This window comes from Jaculus jaculus, chromosome 12 (genome assembly GCF_020740685.1).
Source record: "Jaculus jaculus isolate mJacJac1 chromosome 12, mJacJac1.mat.Y.cur, whole genome shotgun sequence".
Taxonomy (NCBI): domain Eukaryota; kingdom Metazoa; phylum Chordata; class Mammalia; order Rodentia; family Dipodidae; genus Jaculus; species Jaculus jaculus.
In genome coordinates, this window is record NC_059113.1 from 67,939,183 (window position 1) to 67,951,528 (window position 12,346).

A 12,346-nucleotide genomic window follows, 5' to 3' on the forward strand; every position below is an offset into this window, starting at 1 on the left:
ATTTGTTTTTGTGGCCTGTGTTTTAGGATCATATCCAAGGATTCTTTGTCAATAGCTTTTTCCCTGTTTTCCATTATCTCTTAAAATATTTTATATATTTATTTGAGGGGACACAGAGAAAGTGAATATGGACATGCCAGGGCCTCCTGCCACTGCAAATGAACTCCAGGTTTATGTGCCACTTTGTGCATCTGGCTTTACATGGGTACTGGGAAATAAAATCCAGGCTGCAGATCTTTGCAAGCAAGCACCTTTAACTATTGACTCATCTCCTCCAGCCCCTTTCCCAGTATTTGTATAGTTAAAGGTTTTATGTTTATATCTTCAGTACATTTTGAATTCATTTTTATGTGGTCTGAGAATAAGGATCTAGTTTCATTGTATATGTAGAAACCCAGTTGTTCCTACACCATTTATTGAGTAGACTGTCCTTTCCCCATTGTGTCTGACATTTTTGTAGAAAATCAGTTGCCTGTGCATGAATTTATTTCTGAACTCTGCTTTGTCTGTGTGTCTTAATGCCATTGTCATGCTGTTTTGATTACTATCCATTTGTAGTATGTTTTGAAGTCTAGTGGGATGCTTCCAACTTGCTGTGTTTGCTAAAGAATGATTTGGCAGTTGCCACTATTCTGTGTTTCCATATGAATTTTACATGTTTCCCCATGTTATTGAAAAGTTTCTTTGGAGAGCTGGTTCAGCAGATAAGAGTGCTTTCTGCTTGAACATGAGGCCCTCTCAGGCTAGATACTACTATGTTCTACTCCTTAGAACCCACATGAAAAGCTGGGTCTGTCACTTCTGCAGGGGGCTCGAAGAGGGAGATTTGGGAATGGCTGGGGTTTGCTGATGGACAGCAGCTCCAGGTTGAGGGATAACCATGTCTCAAAGGAAAGTAGTACACAGATAAACACCGTAAGGTGAGGACACCCAACATTCTCCTCTGGCTTCTGTACACATGTGCATTTACACATGTAAATATACACACCACGGGACACATACCACGCACGGGCACGGGGGGCGGTGGTGTGGGAAGAAAACAACATTGGGACTTTGACAGACATTATAATCTGTAGATTTCTTTGAATTGCTTGAACATTCAAATGGTAGCCTTATGATGATGGACTTAATTTCCGTTTCTTGCATCGACGTTTTATACTTTTGATTTATATCCTTGGTTACATTAATTCCTAAATATTAGAGTTTTTGAAGTTATTGTAACTATATTTTATATATACATATATATATTTTTATATTTACACTAAGGCATATATATATTTTATAATATATATATGTTTATAATATATTTTATATATACATATATATATTTTTATATTTACACTAAGGCATTCCTACAACCTCCTACTGGCCCTTCTCCAAGCTTCCATGATGCAAAATGACGACTATTTCAGTTAGAAACTTATTACTAATTCTGTAATATATTCATAATACATGTAGGGAATCTAGTAGTTAAAACCAACCTGATTTAAAAAATGGGCTAAACTTGTAAAGAGAAATTTCAAATGACTAACAAGCTTATGAAAAACTCAAAATTATTAATTATCAGGGAAATACAAATTCAAACCACAAGATATCATCTCTTACCTGTTAAAGATGGCTATGATCAAAAGAGTTATAGGATGTTGGGGAAAGGACGTTCTTTAGACTAAGATTATTAGATGACTGAAGCTATTATGGAAATCAGTTTTGGGTTCCTCAAAAAGAAAAAAACCCATATATACCATATTGTCTGGTAATCCTACTATGTATGTCTGTCCCAGGGGCATGAAATAGCTGTTGAAGACACCTGTATGTCTGCCCTCTTTTCAGTACTGCTCTCAGTAGCAAAGGTGCCCATTAGTGGATGAATGAGTAAAGAAGTTGTATACAGATTGTGTGCATTTCAGTGGCAGAACACTTGTATAGCAGTATGCAAGGCTGTGGATTCAATCCTTAGTTATCCCCCACACCCCACACCGACACACTGGTAGGTATAACCATTCAGCCTTAAAAAAGGAAAACAGCACATGGTGTTGCTTATGTGTAGAGTCTAAAAAACTTGAACTCAGCCATTCATGATAGCACATACCTGTAGGAGAATTATGAGTTTGAGGTCAGGCTAGGCTACACAGTGAAACCTAGTCTCAGAAAAAAACAATTAAAAAAAAAATAAAGTACATATGCCTAGACATGGAGTAGATTAATGGATACCAGGGCCAGAGGTGGGGGGGAGGGGGCTAGGGAGATCTTGTGCTAAGGATCCAGAATTTCAGATAAGAATGATTTCAAGAGATCCATTATGTACAAGATGACTATATTTGAAAATACAGTATCCTTTAAAACAGTGGAGTAGATTTTAAGTATTCTCACCATGAAAAATGATGTGACTTAATATTTGTATTAGTTCAATTTAGTCCTTCCGCAAAAAACAGAATTAGTAATAAGTTTCTAACTGAAATAGTCGTCATTTTGCATCATGGAAGCTTGGAGAAGGGCCAGTAGGAGGTTGTAGGAATGCCTTAGTGTAAATGGTTTCAGAGTAACTAGGTTATTGGAGATACACCATAAGTTTTTTTTTCTGAAATTTTAGTGAGTTGTTGTGAACTTTTGCTTCTGTATGATCAGTTTTCTTATTCTCAGCCTATCATTTTCATTTTATCCAGGGAAAATTATTTTAGCACAAGTTAATGAGAGGAAGGAAGGAAGTGGCCCTACACTTCTGTTTTCAGAAGTGCTTACAATTGTAGAAACCATCAAAATGACATACCTGTTTTTGCTGTGTGTGTTCATCTGTGAGTACAGGTGCATGGATACCACAGCCTACATATGGAGGTCAAAGGACTGCTTTCTAATGTGGGTGTTCACCGTCCACCTAGTTTGAGGCAAGGCAGTGACACGCTTGATGACATGAGTCACCTTGCTGGTTTCCTAACTTTGTTGTTTATGAAATGTGTGGAAGGTAATGGGCACCTTCATCTAGTAAGGATAGTAGCATGTTCTGTTTTACAGTGTGGTCTTTAAGGCTTTTATTCTAAAAGCAGTCCAGTTATCATAGTTTGTAAATTTAAAAGTCTGTTGCTTTTACTGAAATAGTCATGAGATGTGTTTGGAAATTTCAGCTTGCATTAATAGTGTATAATGTGAGATGTTAATTGAATTTTCATGTGTTCAAGCTTTTCTTTATGTCACTTTTATTTTTTCTTGTCAGAGTTAAAGTAAAAACAGAATCTCAAGATCCCACTTCTTCATGGAGATCACTTATTCCAGTCATAAAGGTCAATGTGAGCACAGTAAGTAAATATATTACAACTGATGTTTGATGGGTTAAAATAGAACTTATTTTTGCAAATACAATTTTCATGTAAGAAAAAATAATTTTATATAAATTTTCATTCATATTTCTGTGAAATATGAGAGAATAATTTTAGTATCAGCTAAATCACAACCTTTAAACTTCTCTTTAGATTTCTTTGAATATAGGTTTTTAGACCAGTATAACGATTTAACTAGTATATAGTGCTGACAGGAATCATTTACTTGTTGCTTGAAAATATTTATTAGTGGGATGACTAAGAAAAAGCAGTATGACCAGAATATCATAGTATAGTGTCTCTTCTGATTATTTTAGGGACGATTGGCCTTTGGCAACCACTACCAACCTCAGACTTTGTGCATCAACTTTGATGATGCTTTCTTAACTTATACTACAAAACCTCCTTCAAGTCATCTGGACCAGTTCATGCACATTGTGAAAGGAAAGCTGGAAAATGTTCGTGTCATGCTTGTTCCTAGTCCAAGATACGTGGGTCTACAAAATGACGAGTAAGAAAACATCGTAATAAAAGCAATAACTTGTCTAAGTTAAGTAGATAATATAAATATCACCTGAACCTTAACGTGCATCTAATTTCTTTGGTAGAAGTTGTACAATATTTAATGGCTATTTCTCAGTCTATTAAAGCCTTTATGTTATCTAGTGATAAGCTATACTTTTAAATATGTTTCTGTTATGATTAGAACTACAATTTTTTTCACATTCTTCTGCTCATTGTACTTTGGAAATTTATATTTTATGTCTAATTTAAGCCTTGCTGTTTTTATGTTAGGAAACAAATATTTTGATTTTTTTTTTCTTTTAGTCTAGAAGGATTAGATAAGTAGTAAATTGAAGAGTATAATTGTAATGGAGTTAGTGAATGTTGAAAATTGAATCAAAATTGCTTTAGGGAAAACTGATGAAGTTAGGGTAGTGCAGCTTTGAAACTCGCTAGATTATTCTTAAAATACCCAAGTTTCCCACCTAACATTCTGTTTGCATTTAGGAGACACGTTACCTGAATAGTGTATACTATACTCACCTCACTATGGTGCGATGTTTGCACAGGGTAAATTGGGCCCTTGAGGAGAAAGCCTCTTCTTAAATCCCATGGTATCAGTAGATATACTTGGGTGGAATGATGGGCTCCAGTGGATTTTGTTTTTCTCTCAGTCTTCTTTTTTTGGATGGGAACTCTGGTTGAATCTGTGTCACTTAACATTTTCTGTGGCGTTTCTCTGTTGTAGTATTTTAGCTTTTATTATTTATTTTGCTTTTTCGAGGTATGGTTTCACTCTAGCCCTGGCTGACCTGGAATTCACTGTATGTCTTAGGCTGGCCTTGAACTCATAACCATCCTCCTACCTCTGCCTCCTGAGCTAGGATTAAAAGCATGAGGTGCCATCCAGCTTTTGTGTCTGGGTTTTTTTTTTTTTGTGTGTGCATAGACAATATGACAATATAGGAAGCAAGTCCTAGCTCTTGAGTACTTGCTATTACATGTTTTTGTCTAGCATAATGGAAAAGGTTTTCCCTTGATGAGTTCCAGGTGGCTGTGTCTACTTGGCCTGTGTAGACTTGGTTAGACATTTTCTATAATGTGGGATATGTGTACAATTCTATATATATATATATATATATACATATATATATATATATATATATATATATATATATGTAAAAATATACTGAATAGAACTGGATTTTTAAGTCACCAGAGGGTAAGATGAAAAAGTATTCTATTGGTAATAATTGGTGTAAAGATATTTAAATATGGGACTGGAGAAGTTTCTCAGTGGTTAGAGATGCTTGCTTACAAAGCCTGCTAGACCTGGTTAAATTCCTCAGTACTCATGTAAAGCCAGGTACATAAAGTGGCACATGTGTTTGGAATTTGTTTGCAATAGCAGAAGACCCTGGACTTTTTTTTTTTTTTTGCCCTTTCTCTCTCTTTCTCAAATAAATAAATAAATATTTAAAAATAATATTTAAAGTTTTTCATTTTTAAAAAGTGTGGCTGCTGGTTATGGGATACATGTCTATAATTCCAACACTGGAAGATGGAGGTTAGAGGATCAGGAGTTGAAGGTCAGCCTTGGCTATGTAACCTGGGTTACATGAGACCCTTTGTCAAAAAAAAAGTTTCAAAGTATGCAGATTCACAAACCTTTGTGATTTAATACATGTTATAAGGAAATTGTTGACTTTGTGTATGCTATCTAATGATTGAGAAGTTTTTGTATAAACATTTATTATAGTATGTATGGCAGAGAAAAGTTAAGTCTAAGAAAAGATTAATAATTTTGGGGAAGCTGATGGTAGGAAAACTTTCCTACCAACTTTTAAGTTCAAGATGTTTTCTTGAAACTTAAGTTGATTAGTTAAATATTCTTAGAAATTATTCATTGTTTCTGAATGGTTATTTTTATTACACTAATAGAGGAACTATTAGGATTATAGTGCTACTAATATAAAATGGTTTAAGTTTAATTTGTTATAATGCAGAATGTGACTATTCTGTTCAATGATAACTATTGTATTTAACTTTTGTTTTAAATGGATTTATCTTCATTTATTAAAATGAGAGTTGTAAACCATTTTTGAGCTAATTTACCAGATAAAATTCCAGTACCATTTTGTTTAGCCTAATATAAGTACATATAATGAAATAATATAATGAAACAGTTTAGAGTGCTTGTCTGTGAGAAAGATACACTTCCTTTTTCATGATGCTGCCTGTGATGTGCTTTGTAGTTCTTTCTCTTCTCACTAACTAACATCACCTAAGGTACTGAACATTTTATTCTAGAGATGTATTTAGTTTGCCTCACTTCTCCTTCTCATAGACCACCAAGACTAATGGGAGAAGGCTTTGTGGTGATGCAGTCTAATGATGTTGACATCTATTACTACATGGATGAGCCAGGTACAGTTCTGTTTCTTATATGAAAGTCTTACTCAGTATCTAAGTGGTAAATAACTATGAACATTTCTTCTTAAAAAAAAAGTCACTCTAAGCCGGGCGTGGTGGCGCACACCTTTAATCCCAGCACTCGGGAGGCAGAGGTAGGAGGATTGCCATGAGTTCAAGGCCACCCTGAGATGACAGAGTTAATTTCAGGTCAGCCTGGCCCAGAGTGAGACCCTACCTCGAAAAAAAAAAAAAAAAAAAAGTCACTCTAAGCCGGGCGTGGTGGCGCACGCCTTTAATCCCAGCACTTGGGAGGCAGAAGTAGGAGGATTGCCATGAGTTCAAGGTCACTCTGAGATGACAGAGTTAATTCCAGGTCAGCCTGGACCAAAGTGAGACCCTACCTCAAAAAACAAAAAAAAACAAAAACAAAAACAAAAAAAAATCACTCTGTGCCATGTCTCAAAAGTTAAATATTACAGTAGTATTTTAGACTGAAAGACTAAATCTTCCAAATTCTTTTTGAAACAGAATACTTCAAAAACTGAGTGTTCAGGGGACTGGAAAGATGGCTCAGCAGTCAAAGTTGGCTTGCTTGTAAAGCCCAACTGCCCAGGTTCATCTCCAGAGCACTCATGTAAAGCCAGATGTACAAAGTGGTGCATGCGTTTGGGGTTTATTTGTAGTGTCAAGAAGCCCTGGAACACCCATCCTCAGCCTCTGTCTCTTTGCTATCACATAAGTAATTTTTTTAATTGAATGTTCAAATAACCATGAGTGAAAACCTTTAGGGAATGTAATGATAGATAAAGGCATTTGACCTTATTTTAGGAAAGAAAAAGTCCATAGTATGTTAGATTTACATTCTAAAGCTTACAAGTTGAAATCTACCTAGTTATAGTGCTTTCTTGATAGGTGGCTTCTTTATGATAAACATTCCTAAATGCTAGATTATTTTAGGTCTATTTATGTCTTTCGAGGAGATTGTGTGGTCACGTTATTTTCAAAATAAAAGCAGGGTGTTGTCTTAACTATGACATTGCAGACGCATGTGCCACTTTGTACATCTAGCTTTACATGGGTTCTGCGGAATCAATCCCAGGCCCTTAGGTTTTGCAAAAAGCACCTTTAACCACTTAGCCATCTTTCTGCCTTTACACTTAAATTTTATTAAATTTTTCTTATATCAACATATTGAGAGTTTATATTCAAAATGAATTTCTTAAAAATTGTTGAATTTTAGTTTTTTTAAAAATTTTATTTATTTATTTGAGAGCAACAGACACAGAGAGAAAGACAGATAGAGGGAAAGAGAGAGAATGGGCGTGCCAGGGCTTTATATGAGAGTGACAGACACAGGGAGAAAGACAGATAGAGGGAGAGAGATTGGATGGGCGCGCCAGGGCTTCCAGCCTCTGTAAACGAACTCCAGACGCGTGCGCCCCCTTGTGCATCTGGCTAATGTGGGACCTGGGGAACCGAGCCTCGAACCGGGGTCCTTAGGCTTCATAGGCAAGCGCTTAACCGCTAAGCCATCTCTCCAGCCCGAATTTTAGTTTTGAATCACTAAAATTTGATAGATTATATAGAGATTCCTTGATACTCTTTAAGTGTTTAAATATAAAGGTTTTCTGGGACAAACATTTAAGAGCTGGTAATCTAAGGGCACTCTGTAATGGTGGTATTAACTGACTGCTTTTATATCGTATGTTCCAAAACATAGGGCTTGTTCCAGAAGAAACAGAAGAAAATATTGATGGAGAAATAAGCAGTGAAGATTGCAAATTACAAGATTTACCCCCATGTTGGGGGCTGGATATTGTATGTGGTAAAGGAACTGATTTTAATTATGGACCCTGGGCTGACAGGCAGAGGTAGTTAATTATATTTTTAATAAAGTCTTTTAAGTGCATGCCATACTTTATTATATATTAGCTTACTATTTTTGTAACCTATTATGGCGTACATTTTGGTCCAGATATTAACTTGCTTATAGAAATACAAACAGATTTACTCTAAATGAATAGCATATTTATTGGTTTCCTTGTTTTTTCTGTTTTATTTAATCAGTAATTTATTTGTTGGCCTTCTAAGTGATGGGAATTATTTGTGATATAGGGATCCTGACAAAAGATTTCCAGCTGTTCATTTTGGTGGGGCAGGGAAAATTCAAGAGTTTTTTTCAGTGCTAGCAGACTAAGTAAAGGGTTTTGGTGACAGCTCTAGACTGTGTTAGTTTCTTAGAGCTGTAGCAAAGTACCAGAAGTGTAACATGTTTTCTCACAGTTATGGTTGTCAGAAGTCAGTCTTTAAGGTACTTGGTAGGTTGGTTCTGTGTGAGCCCCATGAAGGCAGGATGTGCTCTAGGCCCCTCCTTGAGGCCAAGGAGATTTCTGTGCCTCTTCCTTTGCCTTTTCTGGACCTATGTGTAGTCAGGTTTCTTCTTTGTGTGTGGACACAAGCCACACAGGGTGGCGTGTGCCCTGAAGGTCCTACTTTAACTTTCTCACCTCTGAAAAGAACCGTGTTTGAAACCAGGAACCAGGTTTGAAATTTAAATATGCAGCTTTTTTATCATAAGAATTCATCTTATGATATCTGTCACATATTGAAGGCTAGAGAGAGCCAGGAAAGCCCTTAGTAGAGGTAATATGTGCATATAATTTTGAAAGGTAAGTAAAAGTTTGCCAGGGAAAGAAAAAGGGTGTGAAGAATCGAGGCAAATGACTGAGGACAGTGGAGAGTTGGTGTGTGGGTCTTGTAGAGTTCAGAGTTGTGTAATAATTAAGAAATATGGCCAGATACAATGGTTCATGGCTATATTTCCAGCACTTCAGAGAAAAGACAGGAGGATTGTGAGTTAGAGACCAGCCTGGTCTACACATTGTGAGAAAACCAAGGGTTGAGGGTTTAGCTTTGTGGTAAAGTGCTTGCCTAGCACATGCAGGGCACTGGATTAAATACCCAGCATGGGAAAAATGAATAAGTGAATGAATAAATAGATAAGAGATTTTTATCATAATAGAGAGTGTCTGAAAAATTTTGTTTGTTTTGAGGTGGGTTCTTACTATAGTCCTGAGCCTGACCTCAGACTCCTAGCTCATATGATCCTTCTGCTTTAGCCTCCTGAGCTGTGTATCTGGGGCTATATATAGTGTTGTGTTACAATACTTTTCTGTCTGAATGATTTTTTATTAGTTAGTCTATTAATTGTAAAGTCATTTTTAATTTCAATATATTCTACTTCAGAAATTTAAAGGAGGGGACATTTTGAAGGAATATTGAAATTATTAAGTGTACATGCCTTACTGTTTATATTCATGATCTAGCTTTATTGAATAGAGAAATAAAAGTCAGGTTATTCACTGAATCAGATATTACTGGCCTATTGATAGACTAATGAAAGAGATGAAATTGACTCTTGATGAATTAGCTTTTTAAAAAGTACTTATTAATTTCAAAACGAGCTACTTATATTATTATAAAAAGTACATACTTTGGAAAGTAATAGGGTTTGCTTGTTTATATATATTTATTGTGATACTTGCAAATCAAATCCTGGGCCTTGTATATACTAGGCAAACATTTTCAGTAAGTTCTTTTAATATTAGTATTTCCAGCATATAGAAATATATGCCTCAGTAAGTAGTTAATTAACAGCTGTTAGATAATTGAATAAATTTTTTACTTGAAAACTCTTGGAGTATGATATTATGGTATTTTACTAACTTCTAGGTAAGATTATTTATTAAACTTGAATGTAAACAAAGCTTAAATGTTAGATTAGAAAACATATTCTACATTATTTGATTGTTTTTCTTTCATGGTAAATTTTTTCCTTTAGTAAGTTGTCCTGTATTTATTCACTGTCCCATCAGCTAAAAATGAATGTTTTTTACATTTTATTAAGTAATCTAATTCAACTATATTCAGCTAAAAATGAATGTTTTTTACATTTTATTAAGTAATCTAATTCAACTATATTCAGAAATCTTAAGAGAAATTAATTTTTTGTCTGTCTTGGTTGTCTAACATTATATAGTGAGAGAAAAAAATTACAATAATCCTTTAATAGACACATAATAAAATCTTGCATTTTAGTGCCTGAATAAAGCATGATTCATATTCTAAATTTAATTCTATTACATTAAAAAATTAGTATATATTTACAAAAACATCCAAACTAAAATCCTTATAATTAATTCACTTTGGAGACAATCTAGTATTAGTGTTGTTTAGAGAAATGACACTGAAGTTAATGTGAAATAGAAATCTGCTTTAATTACTCCCTTAGCAGATTCTTCCCTTGCAAAGCAAGACCTGCAGTGTGTTTTTAATTTAGACTTAGCAGGAACATTCAAGTTTTAATCATTTGAAACATGGAACTTAGTTTCAGTGTGTTTTGTTTACTCATGTCAGTTGGCCCCATTTGCTTCCTTACTTGCGTAGGCATATGACTGTGTACCATTTTATCCTTTCTCATCTTAAGTCTCCTCATAAATACAAATGATAGTTGGCAATCAGCTTCCATGTGTGAATGATGTCATAAATATAGGGGAAAATGTCAGCTGTTCTGTTCCTGAATCACTTACCCAGCATTGTAAGAAGTTCTGATCTAGCATCATTATAGCTTGTAGATATTGACGTTGGTTCCAGTGTCTATAAATGGTTTTTTGAACCTTGAAGATATTACTCAGTTTTTGTGATGTTTTCTTTTTATAACTTTTCATGACAGTTGAATATAAAATTATCAGAATGAAACTTAATCCTTAGATAGTAATTTCAATAATTTTGGTTGTGTCAACTTAAAGGACTTTCATTTAAATTTCCCTAATTGAACCAATGTGATGATCTCATGTACTTGTGAGGAAGTGGCGATGCTGAAGGTGCAGTGATGTGGAGAAGGTATTAAAGCCATAGCAGTAAGAGCTGAGGTTCACACCAGCTCTTCCAGTTCAGTACTCCTTTCAGTGAACCCATTAACCACCTGTAGGTGGCTGTAGTCTAGTGAGCATGTTGTCATATCTGTACTTGATACTGTTACTATAGTATGTTTGTGAGTCTTATCAGACATTTGCATACTTTCATTTTCTCATACATTTTCATCTAGTGAAGGCAAATTATGGTCTGTGAGTCTCAGTTCTCAAATTTGATTTTACTTTTTCCCAGTCTCTGATTCCAAGTGACATTTCCTATCATTACTTCCTTAACCTCCTATTTAAAAGCCAGAAACTGACATCTTGTCTGACCTTAAGAGTAATATTATATTAATATTGGCTAACATAATATTTTGAATTGAACATTTAAGTTCTTTCATCTTTGCTAAATGATGTAAGAGAGCAAATATACAGCACTCAACATCTAAATACCTCTTAAGATTTTAGAAATATATTGCCCTTTAGTCTTTCATTGATATTGCATGGATTAAAAGTACCTGTGAGTATACCAACAGTTCTCCTGTGTGTCATAAACTGCAGCCTTCATTGGTATGTTGACATTTAGTCCTCAGAACTACTCTGAGACAAGTTATTCCTGTCTTACAGACTAGGAAACAGGTCAGGTTTTCTTAGGAAAGCTAAGCAGCTAGTCCAGTGAGGAGTTGATGATTTGAATTAAGCTATCCTCTTCTGCTCTTTATCATTTGATTTTACGATTCCTAGTGTAAGTAAATAGTCCTGCCTATAGCTTCTTGGTAATCTCATTGATCTTTGGAAGTATAAAGGCATGGGAAAAATGTCAAATGATAATGTAAAGTTAGAATATGATTTTGATCCCTTATTAAAGGTAATTTTGTTTTGAATAACTTGTTATTCTTTTACCTCTTTATGTAGAGATTGCTTATGGAAGTTTTTCTTTCCACCTGATTATCAAGTTCTGAAAGTTTCTGAAATTGCACAGCAAGGAAGACCAAGACAGATCCTTGCATTTGAACTACGAATGAATATAATTGCAGATGCTACAATTGACTTGCTGTTCACTAAAAACAGGGTAGTTATTATAATTGCATAGTAAAAAATGGTGTTTACAATTTGAACATTACTTATCAATACATATTTTTTTGGGTGACTAGATCTTTGCTTAATTTCTATGAGCTCCTTTCCATTACTCCCCAAGTAATG

General features: G+C 34.9%; 1 protein-coding gene across 8 annotated transcripts in view; it reads left to right on the plus strand.

Moving 5' to 3' along the window:
- Nucleotides 1–12,346, plus strand: part of Kiaa1109 (KIAA1109 ortholog) — a 240,137-nt gene that overhangs the window by 39,423 nt on the left and 188,368 nt on the right. For all 8 annotated transcript variants that reach the window (XM_045130867.1, XM_045130873.1, XM_045130872.1 and 5 more), the window contains exons 8-12: nt 3,209–3,290; nt 3,629–3,822; nt 6,163–6,242; nt 7,951–8,101; nt 12,059–12,215. In XM_045130867.1, coding sequence (XP_044986802.1) covers nt 3,209–3,290; nt 3,629–3,822; nt 6,163–6,242; nt 7,951–8,101; nt 12,059–12,215 — 664 coding nt within the window. The remainder of the gene's footprint in view (nt 1–3,208; nt 3,291–3,628; nt 3,823–6,162; nt 6,243–7,950; nt 8,102–12,058; nt 12,216–12,346) is intronic.